We start from the raw sequence: 26,038 nt of genomic DNA on the forward strand, positions 1-26,038 counted from the left end.
GCATTGAATCTGTTTTTGGTAATTGCTTTTGGTAAGATTGCCATTTTTACTATGTTGATTCTACCTATCCATGAGCATGGGAAATCTTTCCACTTTCTGATATCTTCTTCAATTTCTTTCTTCAGAGACTTAAAGTTCTTATCATACAGGTCCTTCACTTGCTTAGTTGGAGTTACCACAAGGTATTTTATATTATTTGTGGAAGCTGTCTTCTTGCCTCTGCTCCCTGAGTGCTGGGATAACAGGTGTGTGTTACCATGGCAGGTGTTTCACTTAATCAACTTTTCTAATGGAGTCATGTGTGAAGCAGTTGTTACACCTGTGCCTGGCTTTGGCTTTTTTTTCTTAGAAGGATGTTTCTCAATCTCTGACTAGAAGGATGTCCTTCTCTGTCCTATAGTTCTTATGTAAATAACCAGGAGTCTCAGAGCATCTATTACCAAGCCCACCATCTTTTTTTTTTTTTTTTTTTTTTTTGAGACAGGGTCTTACTATGTAGCACTAGCAGGAACTCTCTATGTAGATCTTGCTGGCCTTGACCTCACAGATATTCTCCTGCCTCTATTTCCTGAGTGCTGAGATTAAAGACACAAGCTATTACACTCAGCTTACCATCATTTCAAAATGCCTTCTTTATTATATGTTAAAAATTTTAATATTAATTGGTTTTTTTTCCTGGTTCACCTGTCTGTCTGTTAGTTCCTGGACAGCTACCCCTTTTAGTAGGAGCAAGTGGACATTTTTGGAAAAAGAAGATCTGACCTCTCAGGAAGCTCTGCTGTCAGTGATTGTTAACTGTATTCTCAACAATTCCCCCCTCTCTCAGGTTCCATCTCAGCATCCTGCGATTCCCATCTACCCGAGGGCAGACACCAAGGCAGGCTTAAAGAAGGAACCACATTTTAATTCTAATTTTAGAGTGAGAAACAAGAGACAGTCCAGGACTGGGATGTTGTGGAAGTTGGCTCACAACCCAGAAGAACCCTTTCCCCTAACACACCTAATCTAGGCTTTTTGGCGAGGGCATTGGATCATCTTTATCACGTTGTTGCTGAATTGATTCACTCTTGGGCTGATAGTAGGTACACCCGAGCACCTCTCAACACTGCATCATTCCAGAATTAGCCTCTGCTCTGCAATTGCAAACCAGGAAAGGAATCAGAGCCAGAGTATATATACCCTGACTGCGTTGACAGGGAGTCAAGTCTTTCTTCTTGGTGATGCACTACCTTTATGGATTCACCTGAGGGGGACCATCTGTTTTGGAGGTAACCATTCCAGCCACATCCTTTCAGCTCAAGCACACTAGCAATGGTCCCTGAGCCGTAAGGGTTTCCCTGACTGTCTCAAACACACATATGTATGCTAGATTGTGTCCTATCAGCTAAACGTGCCATAACTCTAAGTTTCCACACATCAATCAGACTGAGCAGCAGTTCAAGCACACCATGGACTGCTCAGGACCCTTTGTGCATGCTGGGACATTTCCCTGGAATTTTAACAAACATGATCATGTGTTTGTGCAGCATGAATGGTTTCCTTAACTTGGAAATATTTTACAATCAGGAATAATTAAAATTTGATTCTTGGATGCCATGACTTCATGTGGAGTAGTGGGTAAAAGGAGACATTTTAGAGTTTATTTCATGCATAACTGTTGATCTTTCTAACCAGGTGAGCTGTTCTTCATCTTCATAAACTTGCCATAGTTACTGCAGCACAAAATTCAACAAATAACCCTAATCTTTTTTATGACTCTATCACTTCTTACATGCTCCTATGGAGTGAAGTCTAAGGCTATGTGCTAAATTTCTTCTTGCCTTGATGTGGTGCCACCTAAGTTTCCTTTCATTGATTATCTGGAGATCTGCAATAAAATAAATGATAAGATTAACTTTTGCATTGTGCTTGAAAGTTAAAAACAACTTGCTTTGAAAGAGATTTTTGCTTTCCCTGTTTAAAAACACACCTTGGAGATGAAAAGTACTTGAAGTATATGATATTTCAAAGTGAGTCTGTGGTGATTTAGGAACAGTGTTTCAGGGTTAGTTTAGTACCAGGTGAAGTGTTATTGGTTGTGAGGAATAAGATTGTGTTTAGGGGCCGGGCAGTGGCTCAGCTGCTGAGAACATTGGCTGCTCTTGTAGAGGACCTGGGTTTGGTTCCCAGCACCCACATGGTGGCTCATAACTGCATGCTACTCCAGTTCCAGGGCATCTGATACCTTTTTCTGGCCTCCTAGGGCATTAGGCATACATGTGGTGCACATACATACATGTAGACAAAACATACTCATAAACTAAAGCAAAAAAATATAAAAAAAGGACTATGTTTAGTATCCCACACAAAGTTGACACTTAGTAGAAAGTTTTTATTTGATCAGTACCTTGATTTTTCTTCCTGATTATCTGGGTATTGATATATATCATCTTCTGTGTCTCTTCTAGTCATTCCTAGAGGAAAAAGAAAACAGATTCAAAGATTTTCCTGAATAGCTTATCTTTATTGTGAACTCACAATAAAGTGTTAATCCTATTGAATGAGAGTAAAAACTACCTACCCACATATTTTTGTTGAATTAAGCAAGTTTTATTTTATGTCAGACAGGGTTATCTTCCTAAAGTGGGGTTTGAGAGAATAACCCTGCCCAGAGGAGAAATGGGTTTTTATAGCCACAAAACCACAAGGCTGGGGGGGGGGGCGGGTGTTCTAAGGGTTTTTGGTTATGTAGGAACTTGGAAGAACATTTAAAAATTATTTGGCAGAACGTTTTATCAGGGTATAAGTCAGGCTATAGGGTATGGAACATGTCAGATTCCAGAAGATGAGTCAAGACCTGGTCAAACCCAAATTTTGCAGAAAACAGGAAGGAACTTATTTTGATTTTGTAAGAAGATGGTTTTTAATCTTAAGATGGAGTTAGACTGGTACATCACTGGAAATGTCTTTTCAGGGACTGCAGTCTTTAGCACTTAAATTGTGAAAGTGCATGTATCACTAGGGTAGGTTGGATGGTCCAACGATGGCCACAACTGTACCTCCCATTCCACATCCCTACAGTGTGACCTTTTCAACCCCTCACCAAGAAGCACAGTCTATTTTCTCTTCTCTTGAACTAGTTTTCAGGCTTTAAAAATCAACAGTCACACTGGAAGTGACCATGTGCCTGACTTCCAAGGCTAACTCAGAAGTGACCATGTACATGACTTCCAAGGCTGGCTCAGAAGAGGCCTGCAGCTTCCCTGCTGGCCCCAAGGCTCCAGTGTGTGAGCCAGCCTGTCTTTGACCTTCCAAATTACCCTGTTTGTCATCTGAATACGACTTAAGTCACCCAATTGTATTTATCCAAGCCCTGCCTGAAATTTTCACTTGCAGAATTCTGTGATATGATAAAATAACACTGGGTAGGCACTGTTGCTGGTAAGTTGGTGTGTTAAGATGATACTCAGAAACAGTGTTAATTTAGATAGAGTATAAATTATCGAAATGATGAAGTCAAATGTGGCAAGTCTGTCTGTGTATCAGTCTGTCTATGCCAATCTCTCCCTAACTTTCATATTTTCTCTTTTGCTTTTGACTTTAATCCATCCTTGCCAGTGACAGTTTTCAGGTGGCCTCATTTTCTACAGTCTATATTTGAATATGGGAAATGCAAAACTTTGTATACATTAGTACCACACTCTATAACCTTGTTTCCTGAAATCCCCTTGGTGATTTTGTTTTGAGAGTCCAGAAGCCCTTTTGGTCCCTTTTCTTGCTACTGGCTCTGGAGATGGAGACAGATCTACATGGACTAACATTCCTTTGGCTCGTTTGTCCTTTCTCTTTCCCTTCTCGACACTTGTTAGGTTACATAACCAACCATTCATGCTCAGTGTTCTCTAGCTATAAGTGGGCTGGTTTGTTCTCAATGTTTGTGAATTTTTCCACTGTGGGTGGGAATTTCTCACAGTCCTGATCTCCTAGCTCTTCTCCTTTACTCCTGACTTAGCCGCCATTTTCCTTGGTCATATGTAGAACTGACCATTATCAGTCAACACGAGCCCTTCCCGGTCTCAATTTCCTGCATCGACGCCTTAGCTGCCATGTTTCTTTCTCTGATACCCTAACTCTGGTAATTCCCCTGCTCCACCGCCTTGTCAGGTTCCTCGACATCTACCATCTTCTTTCCTTTCTTCCTACAATTTAAACTTTGAGGCCACCCCCTTGATCTCTTTACCCCTTTCCTGATGTGTCATACCTGACAAGTCTTCACCCCTAGTCAGATCAAGTTCCTGTCTGCTCCATTCCACAGCTCTATAGATCCACTCAGCTGGAGAAAACATCCAACCAGACGGAGAAAGCTCGTGGTAAGCTTGTGGGCACAGACAGTAGAAATACCGTTCACACTTTCTTTTCAACAGTCCTAGTCTGCTTAGTCTGTCTCTGCTCGATGGCTTTTTAGCTCATGAGTTTCTCAGTCCGTCAGTGACTGATTTTCCAGTTTCATATTAGAAATGAATCGCACCAGGGAGGACACTCCACAGGTTCTGTTGCAAGAGCGACACCCAGACCTGCATGTGCTCTGCGCTCTGCTTCCCTCCTGCACAGGTGAGCAGCTGCTTGCACTCCCACTCAGATTCTAGTCTTTGCTTCCTTCCCCACAGCTCTCCACTGCTTGTGTGCACAGAGCACAGCTCCTGCCATCCCCCGCCGCTCACTTAGCAGGCTGTTTTGTACACGATTCAATACCTGCTTAGCAGCAGCTTTTGGGGTTACTTTGGCTGACAATTTAAGAAAGGACACAGTTTGCCACAGTGGGTAAAGGCAGAGAAGGGAGGGGACTGGAGTCAGGAGGCAGAGTAGACAGGAAGTGGGGCTGGCCTGTAACACCTCAAGGCCCGCCCTTAGTGACTGTTTCCCCCAGCAAGGCTCCTCCTCCTAAAGATTCCGTAACCTTCCTAAGCAGCACAGCTAAGCCATGAGAGTAAGTACACAGACTTCATACTCAGACCACAATGCTTTGTTTTCTAGTAGATCTTTTCTATCTGTGTATCTAATATTTAACAGTTTAAGTCTCTAGGTTACTAGGAACAGATATACACAGAGTTATATGCATGGCACACGGGTCTAGTGTTAGATATTAGGCGTTTACTTCTCTTTGCATTTCTTCCTTTCCTCAGTCTTATTTGTTATTCATTCATTTATTTATTCTTTAATTTATTTATTTAAATGATGTAGCATTAGCTGTTCTAGAACTTGCCTTGAACCCACAGTGATCCACTTGTCTCTGCCTCCCAAGTGCTGGGAATGAAGATGTGTCCCACCACACCCAGCCCATCTTTTCCTCAGTCTGGAATGTAAAGTACTTACTCTATCATTCAGACTGTATCTTGCAAGGACTGACAAGACTTTGATGCAATAGTTCTCAGCTGGAGGAGGGGTGACTTTGTCCCCTTATAGGACATTTGGAAATTTCTGGAGATGTTTTCCTTGTTATAACTAATAGGAGGAAGTGCTACCGGAATTTAGCAAGAAGAGGACCTGATGTGTGTTCTTCAGCATCCAGTGACACACATGACAGGCAAGCCCTATCTCTTTCCCTAGAGACAATCCTTTCAGTAGTATAAAATTGAGAAACTCTGCCCCAGAAGGGGTTGGGGCACATAAAGCAATAAGATAGAAAATCATCACCTCCAAGTGCCCATGTGGCTTTGTCATATGTAAGGAATGCTGTATAGAACGCTCACTGCAAGACTGAGGGAGACATGAATATTCTTTTTTTTTTTTAATTTTATTTTACAATACCATTCAGTTCTACATATCAGCCACGGGTTCCCCTATTCTCCCCCCCTCCTACCCCCTCCCCTTATCCCCAGCCCACCCCCCATTCCCACCTCCTCCAGGGCAAGTCTTCCCCCGAGGACTGCGATCAACCTGGTAGACTCAGTCCAGGCAGGTCCAGTCCCCTCCTCCCAGACTGAGCCAAGTGTCCCTGCATAAGCTCCAGGTTTCAAACAGCCAACTCATGCAATGAGCACAGGACTTGGTCCCACTGCCTAGTTGCCTCCCAAACTGATCAAGCCAATCAACAGAGACATGAATATTCTTCAGTCACTACACTTTGGGGCTTTCTGTAGTGGGAGCACAGCCTTTCTCATACACAATATGCCCCGCTATTCTCTTTGAGACAGTGTCTCACTGTGTACCCCTGGCTGTACCCATTGAACTCTCATGTATTCTAAACTGGCCTTGAACTCAGAGATCTGCCTGCCTCTGTCTCCTACGGGCTGGGATTAAAGGTGTGCGCCACTATGCCGGACTGCCTTCTTTTAGATACGAGCCCCTATGACTTTTCAGGTGGATGTTTTCATTGAATGTACAGAAACATCCTAGTGTCCTTAGACAGAACTTCAAGCAAGGCGAGTTCCACGGGACTGAGGACTCTCGGCCCGTCACTGCCAAAGCACTCGTTTTCAGTCCTAATCTAGGACTGGTCTCAAACTTGCTTTGTAGCCAAGGGTGGCCTTAATTTCTGATTTCCTGCCTCGACCTCCCAAGTGCTGGGAGTACAGGCATGTGCCACCATGATGGATGGGTTTATGCGGTGCTGCAGATTGAGCCCAGGGCTTTGTGTATTCTAGGCAAGCACTCTGCCAACTGAGCTCATCTCCCGCTCCTGTTCCCTCTAGTGCTATGCTCTTAGGCTAGCATTCCTTTTAGTGTGGTGGATGATACAGTGAGGCAGACTGCAGAAGTCTTCCGTGAGGTTGTCAGCTTTGCTTTCAGTCATTTGGTACCCACTTCCCAGATGCTGAAGGAAGATGATGTTTACTCTGGGATATTGTTGGTGAAGATTCTCAGAGAATAGCTACATATGTTGCTAATATTCTACTCCACTGGGCTACAACTACTAGTGGAACACAAAGATGTTCCATGCTGTCTGTGCAGGAAGTCTTGGCGATGGCTGATTCACATATGGGAACACTTCCGTTTCCCTTTCAAGAGTTTTGGTCCTCTGATCCTTGGAGCGCGGTGAGTCCACAGGACTGGCAACTCTGCCATTGCTGGAGCATTTGTTTTTTGGTCGTAGTCTAGGTTTTGGACTATGGGTCTGACTTAGGGTGTGACTTGACATGTTCAATCTGCAGGGCTTCAAAGCTGGAAGACTGAGCCAATAGTGTACAAGAGCCCATGGGAAGCAATAGAAAGCTTAAGTGTGACGTGTTCATATCCTTTTCCATGTCTGCAGAAATGGGCATTTCTTTTTTGCTCACAGTGAAGACATCCTTAAATGGTGGATTCTCTCAAGTGAGTAGTGGGAAGATGTGATTTATACCATCTTCTGGTCTATCCTGTGACAGAACAAGTCGGAAAGTGTTATGGCAGTCACCTTACAGCCTCATCCCTTTGTTTGAAAGCATCAAGTGCAGAGTTGGGTATAAACGGGATCTTGAAGATCTAACCTGTAGATAAGTTTGGGCTGAAATGGAACAGACACTTTCTGGCAGTTTGGTGACTAGATAGGTGAATGAATTTTTAAAATTTTGTCATGCAAAACATTTTTAGTGGCTGTAGCTTAGAAAAGGGTAAATCATAACTCATATGTAAAGGTTGTGCCAGGGTTTATAGACTAGACCCCTGGTAATGGATTCAACCTTTCCACAACAGATCAAAAGTATTGTTGTGTGCTCACATGAATAGACAGTGGTCATTGCCTTACATTTAAAATGCACTCTAAGCGACAAATCCAGAGAGCAGGGTGTGAAGGCTGCATTGTATCAGCGTGCTCTGCAGAGAATTTCTTCATGCGGGTTTTGCCTGCCTGAAATATATGCTGCAGTTCAAAGCTAAAGGGATTACTTTTGAATAGTCATTGCAGAGGTTGATTACATTCGTCTATCATATTTAGCCGGACCCTGCAGGCTATTATTCCATTAGCTGTGCTGGCCCCACCATTGTCAAAAAGTTGATCACCCAATGTTAACAGACCACGCTTTCTGTTGACCTTATAAAAATGCTTCAAAAGGCTTTGCTAAAAAAATAAAACTTGGATTATGCATTATGTAGTTGATTAAGGACAGATACCATGTATAAAATGGTCCTGTTTTCTGGAGGGCCTTAGAATTCTGTCATTGTTGAAGATGAGTTTTTTTTTTTTTTTTTTTTTTTTGTCTTTCAACACATTTTATTTGAAGCCACATATTTAGCCTCAGGAGAAATGGCACCCCATTTTCACAGATAGCAATGTCTTGAAAATGCATTTCTCAGAAAAGGGGTCCTTTTCTTCCCAAGCATACACTGAAATCACACACAACACAGTGAAGGAAACCTAGCACATCAATGACAGCAGCACATCTAAAGCGCTCTGACTCAGTACGGTTTCGCAACATGGTTTTCATGGAGAATGGACTTGCTTTGTTGAGAAATATATGTAGAAAATGAAAAATTGCCACTCACATTTGGTAACCAGAAAATCTTTTCCAGGAAATGTATAGATATTGAGAAGTGGGGTTTTATTACTTAAAATAACATATGAACAGTTTTCACTCAGATCATGTTATAAAAGCTCTCCCCTAGGAACAAAGATGGCTGGGAAACTACCCCCTGAACAACAATTAAATGCCTTTAATCATGGTCTCAAAAATGGTGTTGGCTTCGCACACTTGAAGGTGCTCTCCAGCCTGGTGTCCCTTAACTTATGGTGTGTGACATGACCGGTCAGGGACAGTGCACTTGTAACCAAAGACAGGAGACAGATATGAAGTTACAGTGAGTCCCTTTGCAAACTAGTGAGGGTGCTCAGCAGAAACTGACCATGCTAGCCCTTGGACCTCAGACTTTTAAATTGTAAGAAGAAATTTATTATATTATGTTATATTATACTATATTTACTATATTATATTATGTGCCAGTGAGATTCAGGCAATCTGTAACATGGCAGCCCAAACAGACTGAGACAAGGGTACCAGAGAAGAGAGGGCTGGAGATCTGTAGAAGTAAATTAAACCTGAAGTATTTACACAAGCACAGACTGGAGTCCTTAATCCGGAGCCAGAGGAAGAAACATCATGTGGACACACAATAGAGTACTCAGTGCCCACAGACAGCTGGGACTGCTATCTGCCATTGACAGCCATATCAGGAAACTGCAAGTTTCACAGGATGCTGGGTCTTGCCTCATTGTGGATAATAGTTACCCAACACTAGACCTCCCTCTGACCCGATATAACAGATATGAAAGAGATATTTAAGACCAAACTGCTTCCAGGTGACTTTACTGCATATCAGACCAAAGCTCAAAACTATTTATAGGAACAGAAAACTACACAGCACCAAGAAGGGTTCAAGTTTGTAATGTCTGGTTTCCAGGAAAAATTTTAGACATACAGATAAAAAGTATAATGAAGAGAAAAATCAATTACTCAAAATGACACAGTCTTTAGGATTAAAATGGTTACTGTAATTGTATTTTAAACATTTAGATTGCTTAAAAATACAGAATGTACAAAAGAGAAAACAGTAGTGAATGTGAAGACAGAATGGTAGAAAGTGCTAAAAGTTAAAATACTAACTTATTTTGTAAGCTGTAGAACAAATTCAAGCAGCTGAATAGAGTTGTCCAGGGGGTCGTCTGTCTGTCCAGGGGGATTCATTCTGTGACTTCCAGTAGCTCCCCAACACACAGAGAGTGCTGACCCCACATATTAGAGTGACTAAAATGGGTATGTAGCATGTGGGCATGGATATACGGAACAAAAGGATGATGCATATGCCCCAAGCAGGATGAAGTGCGGCAGCCCAAACTTCACCCCATCACTCAGAAGACTGCAGAGTAAAACCGGAGAATTCTTTGTCTCAAGTTTTTTCTTTTAATGTTTTTAAGTGATGGTTAACCCTGGCACTGGAAGGCAACATAAGGCAGTAAGTAATATACACACATTGTTGGAATTCTGGAAGGAGATGGATGGATAATTGAAAAATATTTTAAGGAATAATGATTGAAAAATTTTCAAAATAGATGAACTTGATAAATACACAGATCTAAGAAGGTCACCAGCTGGGTGTGGTAATGCAAGCCTTTAAGTTCAGCACTCAGTAGGCAGATCTCTGTGAGTTTGAGGCCAGCATGATCTACAAAGTAAGTTCCAGGATAGCCAGGGCTGTTACACAGAGAAACCCTGTCTCAAAAAACAAAACAAGTCACAAAAAGAAGAAGAAGAAGAAGAAGAAGAAGAAGGAGGAGGAGGAGGAGGAGGAGGAGGAGGAGGAGGAGGAGGAGAAGAAGAAGAAGAAGAAGAAGAAGAAGAAGAAGAAGAAGAAGAAGAAGAAGGAGAAGAAGAAGGAGAAGAAAAAAAAGAAAAGCTTTGTCTGTCTTAGAATTCTATCCCTAGTGAAAAAAAACTTTCAGAAAAGACTTTGAGACAGACAACAGCTGAAGCGATTCATCCTCAGCAGAGCTGCTTGACCAGAGACAATAAGGTCTCGAGCAGGAGTGGTGTCAGGTGGGAATCGGGACCTGGGTAGAGAACTGAGGAGACCTGGAGATGTAGCTCAGTTGACAGAGTGCTTGGCTAGCATGCATGAAACCCTGAGCCTCATTTATACCCCATAGTAACAGCATGAAGGGGCACACCCATAATCTCAGCACTAAGGAGGTGGTATCAAAAGGAACAGAAGTTGAAAATCATCCTCGTTGACCAAGAGTTTAAGGCTAGCCTGGGAGACATAAGAACCAATCACCAAAATAATTTTTTTTCTTGTAAACAGATGTTTCTCTCACATCCACCAGTCCCCAAATCACCACTCAGAGGCTGGATATAAATTACAAATGTCTGGCCAATAGCTCAGGCTTGTTACTAACTAGCTCTTGCATCTTAAATTAACCCATATTCCTTATTAATGCTCTGCCACCGTGGTGGTATCCTTATTAGCATGGCATGTTCATCTCCTGCCCTCTTCTGCATCCGGCTGGCAACCTCTGACTCTACCCTTCTCTTTCCCATCATCCTTAGTTTGGTTACCCTGCCTATGATTCTTGCCTGGCTACTGGCCAATCAGCATTTTATTAAACCAATTTGAGTGTCAAATCTTTATAATGTACAAGAGGATTATTACACAGCATTTTTTTTTAGATGTAGCAAATTAGTACAGACTCCTAAGAGAGTCATTGGCTCATCCATGTTTGAGAATCATTATTTTACATATCTTTGTTCTAATTTATGTCCAACCTCTTAATGCTGGGGTAGAATAACATGCTTAAGAAAAGGTAGATGTAGGAGTCCCAGGATGCTTTGAGAACATAAGTGAAAATGAAATTTGTTTTCCCCAGGCCAAGTATGTATCTTGTTCTAGGAATGTGGTTAGCATTTTATTTAAACCTCTCAGTCCCTACAGGGTTTGCTTGTTTGCAGACAAGGAGCAAGGAAGGCCAGTGATGAGACTAACTTGCTCAAGTCTCACATAGGTGATAAAAGGCTTTTGGAGAGTCAAACCTACGCACACAGCTATTATTCACTTTATACCAATGCATGTCCCCAAGGAAAGTGAGTAGCAGCAGAGCCTCTCAGGTGAGTTGGGTTTATCCAGGTTGACTTATTTGACTTTGTGGCAGGGAGAGCTGCCAAAAAGTTTATTCAGTTCTTGTTTGTCTGTTAATCGTTTAATTCCTTGTGTTTTAGGGGCTAATAAAGCACTTACGGCAACAGCAACAAAAGCCAGATACTCAAGGCACCTCTCCCAAAATCATCAATCTACAATACTGGCCATGACGACTGAGCTTGGGGGACACCTAATCCTGGGGTCACATCATGTGACTTGTTGCCTTTATTTCATCGTGTTTTAACCCTGGTCCTGATGGCTTCAGTGCCATGAAGTCAGAAAAGGAGGGGCTATGGCGGTTTCTTCATAAAGATGGCGGTTTATCTATGTTTTCACTGGGGCTCCACTGCAGACATGGAATTTCTCTAAAAATGCAAATCACCTGGTGTCACACAAGTGAGACTTGCTAGCTGAAGTGCTGTCCCAGAGCTAATGTCTTTATGCTCTGTGATTGAATAAATCGATCCATCCACTTATTACAACATCTTCACCTAAATTTTTAGCTTTAAGCCCTAAATGAATGTGTCTAGAAGTAGTGGGGGGCTTTTCTTTAACACTCAGAAAATGGATTACACTTGTTAATTTGGCTTTGAATCCTAGCTATGTCAAAATAAATACCATAAACAAGTGTTGAAGAAATCAATCTAGACCTGTTCAATATCAGAATGACCAGAAAAGGATTTAGTAAGACTCTCAGATGTAAAGACTAATGTACACACTAAGCCCTTATGTAATAAGACTTTTTGACATGCTCAGTGTAAAGCCGAAGGAAATGATTTCTGAAGGCAGAAATGGTGCACTTTTGTTGCATTAAAGAAAAACCCCTAGAAGGCCCACCTACACAGGCATCTGGGAAAAGATCTTGTTTTTCATTCCAACATTCTTCTTAATTCATGGGCATCATATCACTGAGTTTTCTTATGTTACACAAAGCAGCAATTACACACAACAACTGTAGGGTTAGTTCTTAAATATAGATGAAACAACGCTCTCAAAGCCAGGACACCACGAGGCAGAGTGATCCTCCATTCTTTTTCAGAGAAGGTGAAGTTAAGGAGAAATAAAAATCATGTACAAAAACTTCCAAAATTCCATTGCTGCCATTTTAGACTTGGAGCCAGAGCAGCAAAAGCTAACCATATTTTGCCTGAGATTTTTTTTTTTAAATCTCACTTGTACCATAATGAATAAGACAAGGGCTTTCACACTGCAGTACTCTGAAAGACAGAGCCTCACACTTTTCAGCTGTGATGTGGTTATGTTGACTAGATGGTCCCATAGACGGTCACTAGATGGTCACAATGGTAATCTCCGTTTATTCCTCATCCATTCAACAGCTGGTCACTGAGTACCCATGGGGACAAAAACATACTTGTGGTGCAGGTGCCAGGGGACAGTTGATAGCACAGCTCTAATTAGATGGGTATCGGGCATAGCTGGTGTGAGTGGAAACTGAGAGACAGCTACTGTCCTACCATAGCTCTTCAGACCAGGGCATAGTCTTCCGGAAAGAGATGAAATTTATATGTTATGTATTTTAACTTATTAAAATCATTTAATCCAATAGGAGACCCAGATTTCTAAGACAAATATTGACTTTCGCAGGGTACATACAAATGCACTACAATCTCATCTCAGGAACAGCCTGCTGGGTTTTTCACTGGGATTCAAATTCTTTGATAGCATGATCGGTGGGTAAAAAGTTTGAAAATCAGAAAATTATTTGTTAGAACACACAACACTCAACATACATATGCTTATGATTTTATTGATGGATAGATAAGTAGTTGTCATTTTAGAAAAGATTTTGCATAATCTTCAATTCTGAATATGTGTGCGTATCTGTGCATGGGCATGTGCACATGAGTACAGATGCCTGCAGGGGCCATTAGTACTGGGTCCTCAGAGAGGTGGAGATACGTGATTATAAGCCACTCAATATGGGTGCTCTAACCTGAACTCAGGTACTTGGGGGCAGTGCAGGCTCTTAATCACCAAACACAGCCCCGCTAGAGGTCATCAAAAAAAAGTTCAGAGTGTAGCGGTTTCTGCTTTGAAACTTATATATTGATCTCTCTACCTATAGAACCTTGCACAAAGTCCTCAACTTTTTTTTTTTTAAAGACAGTCTGTCTGCGTAGCCCTGGCTGCTCTGGAACTTCCTACGTATACCAGGCTGGCCTCAAATCCACAGTATATACTTAATTTAAAAAATGAATATGGTTTGTAGTTTATCATCTGCTTTAAAAATGTATTAAAATATTGAATAGCACATATAAAATGGTCACTAAATGTCTGTTGAAAGACAGAATAAATATGTCTCTTCTTAAAATGAGAGTATAAAGTTGTATGATTAAAAACAATGCTTTTAACATTTTGCTTGAGGCAGGTTTTATATACAATCTAAGAAGTAGATTTAGCTGTGTGTTTCTTCTTGTTTTGTTACAGACTTTCACTATGTACTCAGGCTGACCTCAACTTTGTGACCCTTCTGCTGTGGCCTTCTGCTCGTTGGAATTACAGCACAGCCATCACACTTGGCAGAAGTAGCTTTGGAGAGCCTGCTTGTTTGTTTTTGGTGAATACCTTATTGGCTCATCTTACAGGAAGAGTAAGAAAATATCCAGTCTCAATTTCTGAAGTGCTTCAGAGAAGAAATGTTTTAATATTCAACCTCTTCAAATAACTTAAAACAAGTAAAAAAAAAATGCCTGTTTCTTTTTGCCTCCTGTCTTAACGAAAGAAGGTTTCAGCTACACAAATATCTCCATTCTCAGGAGGTAGCAAGGCACCTTCTCTACCCTAACGACAGGACTGCAGTGTTTGTGGTGTGGGAAGGAGGAGGAATGGACACCAGGAGCTGGGAGATTGTAACCTTTCTACAAGTGTGGCTGTTCTTCTTTGGTTGACCTTTTTAGGTTTTGTTACATCATGGTTCAGAAAGAAAAGCATCATATCTTAAAACCAAAAGTACTGTATGTAGAAAGATATTATAGAAATTAAGGTTTTATGCGGGATGGAATTACCAATTATATAATGTGTTGCATTCAGTGATGCTAGCTGGGGAAAAGATGGCTTTAGGGACAATCTCATGTCAATCAATTAAGTTGGAGAAAAATTTGACATTATTTTATCCTCAAGAATTCAGTTTTGTTTCTATTTTTATCCTTCCCTCATCTTTCAGTAAGATGATAACCTATATAATTTCATCATTGTCCAATCTAAAAAAGTAGGAATTAAAAACCTAAACACCAGGGACAGGAGAGAGATTGGCAGTAAAGAGTACTGGCTGCTCTGGCAGAGGACCTGGGTTCAGTTCCCAGCACCTACACAGTAGCTCACTCCAGTCCCAGGGAAGTCACTGGCCTCTTCTGCTCTCCACCGGCCCCTGCATGCATGTGGTGCACAAAACCACGTTCAGAGACACACTTATACACACAAATCAGTAAAATAAATTTTAATCCCCAATTACAAATGCATATACTACTTGTGGTTTAAATTCTGGTTATTTTGTTCCCAAATTTTGGGCATTTCATCACATATACTAGGGAAGAAAGTAAATTGAATGTTATCTTGAATGGAATCTCTTTTATTTTTTACATCTAAATTATCTTTTAAAAAATTTCCCTTACACAGTCTCTGTTCAGTAGTATTTCTTACTCCGGTTGTCCTGTTCTTTTAAAAAAATATTTATTATATTTAGTATGTTTCTATTTACATTTTTATATTTAAATGCCATCATAAGATTATTCCCTTCTCTTTGGTATTTGCTATCTTGCTCAGGCTTGGGGGGTATTTTTCACTAAGACAGCTCACAAATTTATTTGGAATAATGTTAAGTGCCTATTGCTTTATCCATACCACTGGGGACTCCGTGGGACCACTTTTGCCAAACTATATGTCATATAAACAGTAAAGGGCTTTGAACTATGGAAAGAAAATGATTAGAATCATCCTTATGTATTGAAATTATAGAAAAATTTTACTAGACCTTTTATAAAAGAGTAAACAATGGGTCCCTAGAAATCTGTAATTATCCCTCATACATCATATTCCTTACTGTAGGGTTAATTATTGCTTGTGTAGAGGAGTTATACATATGGTACATTTTTTTTTTAAAGGATGGCTATTGAAAAATCTGAACTCCTCCATCCTCAGCTTCTTATTTCTTCTCCCCTGGAGGCAGCCACTGCTGCTGTTTGTTGGGCATTCTTCTCCGAAACATTCTATGCATTTTTAAAAGGATAAAGAATCCAAATTCACATACAAATACAGTACATATTTATGTTTTATATTTGCACAAATGTCAGTATACTATATTCACATTTCTGTACAGAAGTAGTATATATTGGGCACTATGCTCTCTCTTCTTAAATACACCAATTTTCCTTAGAGCTATTTTAATCTCACAACAAAACTGAGCAGAAAGAATCCCTTGTCCCAATGTCCTAGCATATACAGCCTCTGCCTTTGCCTCTACTCAGAGTAGTTCATTGTTTCAACTCATGGACCCACACTGGCGTGTTCTCATCCTAAATCCACAGTGTAGAGGTCACTTCTGGTTGTTTCCATGATTTCACATTCAAGAATAAATCTGTTATAATTACCAGTGTGTAGGCATGTAGGTGGGCATATGTTTACACCAGGTGTCCATCACCATGCCTAGAAGATCAGAGGAATTTTATCTAAAGAAAGAAGTATGGTGTCTGTGTGGTAATTTATTTAATGTGAATACTGCCTGGTGGTGCTGCCCATGCTCTGTGGGTTTTGCGTATTTGCTATAGGCCATAGCCTTTGCAAATTTTACTAAATGTAATATTTCTTCAGATACCCGCTTTTAAATTATAGACATTTTTATAAACAATATGTGAAGAATATGAAAACTGTTAGAAGTATTTTAAGAATAACATGATTTGTAGAATTCTTATGATTTTCTAGGAATTCTATTTCTCATTCACAAGAACCTAAGATTAATTTCCTGGGAATTTGAACAAGTCGAAATATTGATATCAGAGAACTGGAAAGGAGACAGGATCAGCTGGGAAGGGTTTGGCAGGAGCCTGGCCCCTGAGCAGAGAGACCAGAGATGAAGAACGTCTGAGATAGAGTTTGGGGCGCTGTGCATTTGTAGGAACTGAGAAGGCCTAGGATTAACTATGGGGAAAGTTAAGTGACTATGACGGCAGACGAGCCCGTTGGAGGAGTAGACACAATTGGAGTGATGGAAGAAAATGTGAAGAATAACCATGGGGACACTGACATTGTCCAAATTTATCAGGCTTTCTGATGGAGTGGCAGTGAACCCAGAGCTAAAAGCTTCAAGGGACGAAGAGAAGATACAGCGAGGTAGAGAGGTACGATCAGAAAAGGCAGGACTATACAAGACTGATTTGAGAGTTACAGATCATGCCTTAGACAGCCAGGAGTGGCAATAAGGTCAGAGCTGTGTCCCACATGGAGAAAATGCTTCTGTGAGAACTACAGAGAAACAATAACTCTGGGAGCCAGCCAGGTTCCAGCTCACACAGAAAAGGGAATATTGGGAGTAGGGAGGATGTCCCTTGGTCTGGCCGTGAGTTCCTGAAAGCTCACTGGAAGGGTCGCCGTGGGCAGAGAGTTAGGAGAAAAGATGAGAAGAAAGGACACACAGACGAAGTTATGGTCAGCAGAGCACAGGGAGACTAGGGTCTGCTGTGGACGACACACAGGCAGTGAGGGTATGCGCTGTAGCGAACCCAAATCTGAACATTCTACTTTAGTATGGGTTTGATAGGCTAGGGAATTAGCAATGTATTTTGATTGATACTTGAATATTTTGATGAAATGTGTTTTAAATACTTCTGTAAATATGACATACAGGAGCTTTATAGTTGGTTATTTTTTACTCTTTGGTCTTTGGGGGCCAACTACCCAGCTCCCAAATAAATACAGGGAGTCTTATTCTTACTTATGAATGCCTGGCCAGTTTTTTTTTTTAACTTAAATTATACCATTTATCTTTTATTTCTCTCTGTTTTATATTTATTTCTTTACTTCTTATTCTGTGGCTGGCTGTGTGGCTGTGTGGCTGTGTGACTGGTTGGCTGGGTGGCTGGCCCCTCACATCCTCCTTTCCTTCTCTTTCTCTTGCTCCTCCATCTCTCTTCACAGATTTCTCCTCCTATTTATTCTCTCTGCCTGCCAGCCCTGCCTATCCTTTCTCCTGCCTTGCTATTGGTCATTCAGTTCTTTATTAGACCATCTAGTGTTTTAGACAGGCAAAGTAACACAGCATTACAGAGTTAATCAAACACAACATAAAAGAATGCAACTCATCTTTGCATTATTAAACAAATGTTCCACAGCATAAACAAATGTGACACACCTTCAACTAATATTCCACCACAGAGTTTGTATAAATAATGGCGAGCACCAGCCTGCTCACCTCCACCCGTTCCCCTTGAAAATAGAGTAATGGGACTTCAGGAAGTACATTTAAAATGCTATCAGACCTATTATTTAAATATGGCTCTGCTTACTTTAAAAATTCTAGAGTTTAGTTTTTGCCCCAGATAAAGACTATTGCAGAGATCCACGACTCATCAAGATGCAGAGAGGGACTGACCGACTGTGGGTACTCAGCCCTAAGTGATGCATCTACAATACACCCCAAGGCTCAGGGAAAATCAAAGAGGAGGGATTGGGAAGATTCAAGAGTCACAAGCCCCAGACATGACCAGGAAAATGCACCCAATAGCTCCGGACAAGACCACCTCAATAGCACCAGTTGACATGCCAATTCAGACAGGGAAAATTTCCCGTGGTGCTGCCCCTAGGTGAGGAGCTACAGAAGGTCAGTAAGTATGCAGAGTGCTGAAACACCACCCGTGGCACAGGCGCTAAATGCTGGCTCCTGATCTGGACCCAGGTCACCAGACTCAGCGGTTGGCACTTGGGTTTATTTCATTTGCTGGATGAATTCTCCCTCCACAGAAGTCTCTGTCTTTACTTCTGTCTGTCTTTCCCAAACTCTCCTCAGGGCATCTGAGCATCCAGCTGAACAGAATATATTTTTCTTCTCTCAGTGAAACGACATTGTGTTTCATATGTGTTTTTAGAAACTGCCGAGAAACGAAGGCCAGCTAGTCAATCTGCCTTTCTTTCTCAGACTGTGAAGTCAGTGAGGTTCCAGGGCAGCCTTTGACACATGGATATAAGCGGGTGGACACATTGCTCTTCACTGGTCAAAATCTGACTTCCAGGTGCTGACCAAGAGCAGTCCTTGGGATATGAGCTGCTGCAACTCAGCCACATGGATTTCTTAGTGGCACCAGAAAAGTAAAGTATGTCTGTGGGGAGCAATTACAGAATTTGACGCAGGTGGACTGCTGGGGGGCGGTGCTCAGTCTCTAAAGTGTTTGGTGCACAAGCGCTGAGGCTTGAGTTTGATTCCCAGCATCCATGTGAAAATCCAGGTGTGGAAGTGCACATCTGTAATCCCAGTGCTTGTTTGTGAGCTAGCCTAGCCTAATTGGTGAGCCCCAGGTTTGGATGAGAGACCCTGTCTCGAAAAACAAGGCAGACAATTCTTAAGACACTGGGGGTTGACTTTCATATGCAACTGCACACACACACACACACACACACACACACACACACACACATTTTACACACCCACACATATTCACACTCACCCACCCATATTCGCACACACATACATTTGCACACCCACATATATGTACACATATATACATTTGCACACACACATTCACACACACCACTTATACACAAACTCTGGGGAAGAGGGGGATCTTCTCAAGAATTTGTCTCTCTTTCTTTGAGGGCAACTGACTCCTTGAATATGTTGGAGCCAGGATGGTACCAATCAGTGAATGTAGTATGTACAGCTAACAAAAGTGAAAGGTACACTTCTAAACATTGAAATTATTTTCTATAGCAGTGTGAGCTCATCCTCCTTCTTTCCTTCATTGTTTCCTCCTTTCCTTATTTCCCTTCCTTTCTCGTTTCCTCTTCCCTTTCCTCTTTTTCCCCCTTTAACGTAAATCAGTGGACTGTAGTCGAGTGAAGCACCAGTTAATGCTGGATAGGGCTCTATCTGCGTGGTGTCGCTCAGTGGCATCATTTCCCTTTCCAGAGAAATTGAATGGAAACACAAAACAAACTGAGATGGTTGGGTTACAGTGGAAAGTTGGTTTGCCTAGAACTTCAGCTAGCCTCTGCCCTGATCTCCCAGGACAACTTACCCGTCAGACCTTGAGCTCGTCAATCTTCACTAACATTAGTTACAGACAGTGCCTGGCAGTGGCTCTAAATATCATGTGGAAAATATTTCTAGGGGCACAGTTAAACAATCTAAACAATGTGAGACAGTGTCTTCTCGAAAGAACAGGGACGCTTCAGCCATGAAGCCTCAGCAGTATGGCTGCTTAAAGATCTGAACAAGTCTGACACCCCCATGATGCTTACTCCGAAGGTGGAAAGCTCACGGGGCCTCACCTCTAGACAAAGAACTACAGGTAAGTAAGGAATGATGCAATACCAAGTGGTCAGCCCTGAAATCATACACGTACAAGCAACACTAAATGGACTGAGCAGGTTGTGTTCAGATATTTTTGCATTTATACACAGGCACATAATAGTTAAGGAAAGAGAAGCCGTGAATCTGAAAGGGTGCATGATGTGGGGCATTGGGGAGCTGGAGGGAGGGAAAGAGGAAATGTTACAATTATATTTTAATTAAAAAATACAAGCAGCTTTTGAAAACATGTCCTAACTGGCCTTAGTAGAGAGAGAGGGTGGTAATGCATAAGTAACTTGGTGAAGACTGAGGTTTTATTCGAATGATTCAAATGCTCTAAAAGGGAGAATGTCTTTCACCTCCTTTACAGATCACTGAAAATAAGAGGCCAACCCGACGCCACCCAGGGTTCAGCCATGCCGTTTTCAAGCTCCAAACAGATATTGATTTTCATTTCAAACTCTAATGCCAAAATTAGCAGTGTCAGGTTGAATTAGAGGTGGATGGCTTGGAGAGTTCAAAAGCAAATCGCCTGCACAGCCAGGCAGCTTTTTCTTGGTGGTTTCCTCCCCTTTCAAGCTTTAAAGGCAACAAAGCATGGGATCTGATACACCCTTCAGTTTTATTGCACCCAGAGAAGCATTTAGCTCAGCTCTACTTCAGTACACTGCTTTCCTCCAAGTTTGCATCCAGGGGTGAACGCATCGAGAGTGGGGTCAGTCTGCTGATGGCAGCCATGTTTTCCATTCCACAGGAGGAAGCTTGCTTATATCGTTGCTGATAGGGGCAATCATGTGTCTTTGGAAACTTTAGGTCTTCTGATACACAAAGATTGCGTTTCTGCTTGTCCTACAGTGATTCTCATGTTGTACTGATGGCTTCCATAATTTATATCACAGCACAGACAAGTATCTACAGTGTGGTGTGTATGAAAACTACATGGTGTTTTAAATTACAGACAGTGTGCACGATTTATTATTCACATGTTAATTCAAATTTGGTTACAGGTGTAAACCAGAATCCTGAGGTCCTTTATCTTTAGCTCTAGGCGCTATTGAAAGTTCCTCAGACAGGACACTGTCATCTCACAATGGATTCCTCCAGTTATATAAAGAATACCACACCAGGAGGAGCCATTTGCAAAGAGAGACTCTGCTTTCTGTACCTCAGCTGGGAAGCACAGCTAATTCACTGTCTAAACTCCCAGCCCAGCGATTGATGTTGGAAAAAGTTCAGTCTCCTAGAGTGAGTAGTGGAGTTTACAGACTAGCCTTCAGTTCGCAGATCCTCTGTGCCAGCCCTAGGGGAGGACAGATTTTATAAATAAAATATTGGTGAACAGCAGTAGTCACAACATTTTTACAAACCTAAAGGAAAATAAAAGATATCAAAGGCTAGGGCTGCTCCAGCCAGCAGCGTTAGTTGGTACCTGCCTCTCAGAAGAGGCAGGGCTGGAACAGAGAGCAGGGCCAGACAGTCTCAAAAGGGAGACTCATGTCAAGAATTAGAGATGCGGAAGATGTCACAGTGTCTAAATAGATTTCAGCTTAATTTTCCAATGGGCTCAACATTATGCTGCTAGGTATTTGTATTAGTGAAGCAATTATGTACTTTGAGGGTGAGTGTTAGATTCTGAAAATTAAAACAATTGTGATCCTGTTTTCGGTGTGCAGATACAGTGAAATATTGGTTGATCAGTTAAGTTCTGTGGTAATTTTTCCTGTCACGAATGTGTACTGGGGGTACATTCCCTTCTTCCTCGTTCCTGGAGGAAGGAGTGGCTAGGTGAACACTGATGGGACAACCTGCCATCTCTCCAATTTCACAGCTCAGTGTAAATACTGCATCTTTCAGGAATGACTGAAAATTTAATTTAGGTCTTGCATCACAGGTCGAAACATAGTTCAAAGAATGACCCAGAACCACCTGTCCACTATCCCAGGAGTGAGTTTCCTTCCGGGAGCTGTCATCCAAAGGCCTTTGATCTGAAAATGAACAGCCATCTCCAGATTCAGCTTATTGTAGTTGACTGAATTTCAGCTCTTGTGTTTAAACAGTCAGGACCTAGGGTTTTCCTTAGCAAAGACTTTAGTCAGGTTTTGATGTCTTGTCTAGTATTTTTATGTGTGAGAAACCCTATCACCTGTGAAGTTCAAAGGATACTATGGGCCAAAACCAGAATAAAGCTGTGTATCTGGAGTCTACCATGATTTTGTGCAAAGTGGCTGTGGTTAGGCCAATAAGGATTCACTGCTTGTGGAGGCAGCATTGAGACTAAAGGGATGGCTCCATTTCCCATTAGGATTAGGAAACGTAACCTCAGGCTGGAGAAACAGCTCAGTGGTTAAGAGCACTGGCTGTTCTTCCAGAGGACATCGACTCTAGTCCCAGCACCCACACGGCAGCTCACAACCACCTGTAATTCAAGACACCCATTCCTGGCCTCTGATGGCATTGCATGCATATATGCATATATGCATATATGCAGGCAAATCACCCATACACATAAGAAAAAGAGAGAAACATGGACAAGCTATGGACAAGCCCATTTAAAACCAAAGCTGTCTTCTACAACAGCCAACTGCAAACACACTTTAGATGGTAGGCGGCTACAGAGTGTTTTTATCACTTTTTTATAGTCTAGGAAATAACCCTTAATTATACAAATTAGAGTAGGTCAATTAAAGAACAGAGGGATGTAAAGATTATTCTCGTGTCACACACATGGAAAACAACTCTTTCCCCCATCCTTGTTAGACAATCTTTCTAGAGCAAATGTATTCACGTAGCTTCCAGAGCCTCTTGTACACTGCGTGTGTCATCAGTGTGGAGATGAGAACCGATATCACTGAGATGCTGAGTTGGGAGGTCAGAGCTGCCTTGCATCACTATGGGTAAGAGGCGGCTCTGCAGTCATCCGCTCTGCATTGTCTCTAAACAGAATCTATTTCAGAGGTTTGTGTCTGATGCTCCCTACTTAGTCTTTCTTCGGTGCGGTGTAATCTACATAATTTAAACAACCAAGGAGTGTCTGCGCTTAAAACCACCTGCTTGCTTATATTAGCTAATTAATGGTGATTTATCTGAGTTGTTGGTTTGAGTGTAGCTGATTGTCTTTAGGAATCTGGGAAACACTGTTAAGAATTCTGATTAAAATGTTGCCTTTATGACTGGCAGTTTCATGAAAAGCGATTAATCCTCCCCCCCTCCTGTCTCTCTCTCTGCAGAGGAAAACACCAGACCCCCAAGCGATGTCAAGCCATTGAGTGTGCACTGGTTTTTGGTTCAGATCATATGCTATGGTTATTGCTTTTCTTTGCTATTCAGGTTTATTTTCTGCCAAGCTTTCTCTCATCTGGATGTCTTATGTGAGAATATTTTAAGCCTTCTTTTATAGGATTTTGACTGTTTGACAACAGTGCTGATCTTGAATCCACAGACCCCAGTCATTTTCTCAAGCATTAATACAGCAGATTTGTTTTAACCAGATTTCTGTCCCGGTGCCTGGATGTGTGAATTTAATGGAGACGTGTGTAGCAGGAGCATAATAAACGTCTCTCGGTAGCTCAGCAGTCTGTTGGATATTGGTATGATTTCTTTGTTATTTAAAAATGTTTTTAAACTTTATTTTTACTTTATGTGAATGTTCTTCCTACATGTGTGACTGTACACCATGTGTGTGTTGGATCCCTTGGGCCTAGAGTTACAGATGCTTGTGAGCTGCCATGTTGGTGCTGGAATTGAAACTGGGTTTTCTGGAAGAGCAACCAGTGCTCTTAACCCCTGAGCCATCTCTCCAGGCCCTGATTGATTCATTTCTTCCTTCCTTCCTTCCTTCCTTCCTTCCTTCCTTCCTTCCTTCCTTCCTTCCTTCCTTCCTTCCTTCCTTCCTTCCTCCCTCCCTCCCTCCCTCCCTCCCTCCCTCCCTCCCTCCCTCCCTCCCTTCCTCCCTCCCTCCCTCCCTCCTTTCCTCTCTTCCTCCCTCTCTCCCTTCTTTCCTTCTTTCCCCTTTATTTCTTTTCCTCCCTCCTTCCCTCCCTCCCTCCTTCCCTCCCTTTCTTCTTTCTTTTCCTTTGCTGGTCTCACTGTATCTCAGGAAGTCTGGAAAAACTGGCTATCTTTTTTGACTCTGATTTGGTTCCCACTGCTATTACAGCAGAGAGAGAAGTCTCTCCCTAGACAAAGTATGTGATGGGCAACCTTGAATACACAATTTACGAGAACAGTGGCTCCATAATTTGTGGTGTGGCCTATCTTGGTTTCAAGAAGTTGTAAATTAATTAACCTGTGTGCCTTGCCAAGACTTGGACTCAAGAGTATTTTCACGAGCCTACATCCTTCCCAAAAAGATTGTTCAAGTAATAATAGCAAGATGTGTATTGTATTTAGGGTACATATATTTTCAATTTCTGGTCATTAATTCACATATTCCTTTTAAGAAACAAGGCACTTTTCATGTATATACATTATGACAGTTAAAGATTTTAACTATTAAAATAGTCATGAAAGAATTCAGGGTCAAAATGCAGATGACAAATTTGTCTTCTCAGTGGCCACAGACTTAAAGTTTGCCTGGATTATCTAGTCTTGAGGCATACAATTGAAGAATAATTTGCCATGTTTTTCTGATTTCTGATACATTTTTAAAATACAGAACACACACACACACACACACACACACACACACACACACACACACAATGGTTATAGATATAGCTCAATAGCAGTGAGCTTGCCTAGAAGGCATGAGACCCGGTGATCACCAGCACAACATATGTGTTACATATTTCTGTACATATATAAATATCTGCATACATATATACACAAACATAATATATGCACATGACCTATGCCAGTTGTCAGATTTCACAACCAAAACAAAGTTGTGCTATTTCTGCTTTGCACTGTAGCCGTTTAGCGGGGGCTATTTTTGCGATTGAGGCTTATGCCAATTTGCCTGGCCACGGAGTTCTCATAGTGGCCCATCCCTGCATTTGCAACTTCAGCTCATCTCCTTGGTTGTTGAGTGAGGAGTCCGGGCACACCAGTTCTTCCCATCTGCTTTTTCTTATCTGTGTGGCTTTCAGATTAGTATGCCTGAGAGGCTCTTCAGCTTTTGATGTCTGCCTGTTCCCCAACAATGCCTGTGCTAAGTAAGTGAGGAGTTCTTCTAGACCTCTTTATGTTGAAAGTGGCAACACCATCATCTGTTCTTGGATTTTCCTGAGCCTCCCCCTGCTCCATCTATTTTCTCCTGTTTTTGACCTTAATAAATCCAAGACATTTTTATTGGTGGCACTCTGTATCCAAGTCCAGTTTATACCATGTGGGTTATACACCCCAGCTTCTGTCATTTCATCAGAATATGAAATAGGGGAGGGTAATTGTCTAGTGCCTTTCAGATAGATTTAGTTGAACGATACATATTTTAAAAACATCGTCTTTTAAGAAAAGATTTTATTTTGTATGTACATTTCCCTGCATGTATGTTTGTGCACCATATGTGTGCCTGGTGCCTGTAGAGGCCAGAAGAGGTGCCAGAACCCATGGGGTTGGAGTCATAGATGGTTACAATCTTCCGTGTAAGTTCTAGGAACCAAAGCTGTGTCCTTTGCAAAAGCACAAGTGATCTTAAGCACTGAGCCACCTTTTCAGTCCCTACAAAGGCATGTTCTCTCAGAGACTTGATGAAAGAGGGCAGAGAGCATGTGGAAAGACAGACAAAGAAGCATCACCAGACTGCCTTGGTCACCATCTAAAGTGAGTTCCAAAAGAGAAAGGGAAGTCATACAGCAGGCACTGTGACCACCCAACTTGCACTTGTGGACTTTATCAGAATGCCTCTGAGTTTCATCTGCATGTATTTCATGTTCACATGTGGGGTCTTGATTTTTATAGGGCGAGCCCAAGAAAGTGCTAAACTTTATTCTAGAGAAAAGT

General features: G+C 41.7%; 1 protein-coding gene across 2 annotated transcripts in view; it reads right to left on the reverse strand.

Annotated features, from left to right (window-relative positions):
- Positions 1–1,618: 1,618 nt before the first annotated feature.
- Positions 1,619–26,038, reverse strand: part of Ttc29 (tetratricopeptide repeat domain 29) — a 203,686-nt gene continuing 179,266 nt past the window's right edge. For both annotated transcript variants that reach the window (XM_006971720.4, XM_042277511.2), the window contains 2 exons: positions 2,387–2,453; positions 1,619–1,867 (listed from right to left, as the gene is read on the reverse strand). In XM_006971720.4, coding sequence (XP_006971782.1) covers positions 1,849–1,867; positions 2,387–2,453 — 86 coding nt within the window. In that variant the 3' untranslated portion in view covers positions 1,619–1,848. The remainder of the gene's footprint in view (positions 1,868–2,386; positions 2,454–26,038) is intronic.

Source organism: Peromyscus maniculatus, chromosome 5, assembly GCF_049852395.1.
Source record: "Peromyscus maniculatus bairdii isolate BWxNUB_F1_BW_parent chromosome 5, HU_Pman_BW_mat_3.1, whole genome shotgun sequence".
Lineage (NCBI taxonomy): Eukaryota > Metazoa > Chordata > Mammalia > Rodentia > Cricetidae > Peromyscus > Peromyscus maniculatus.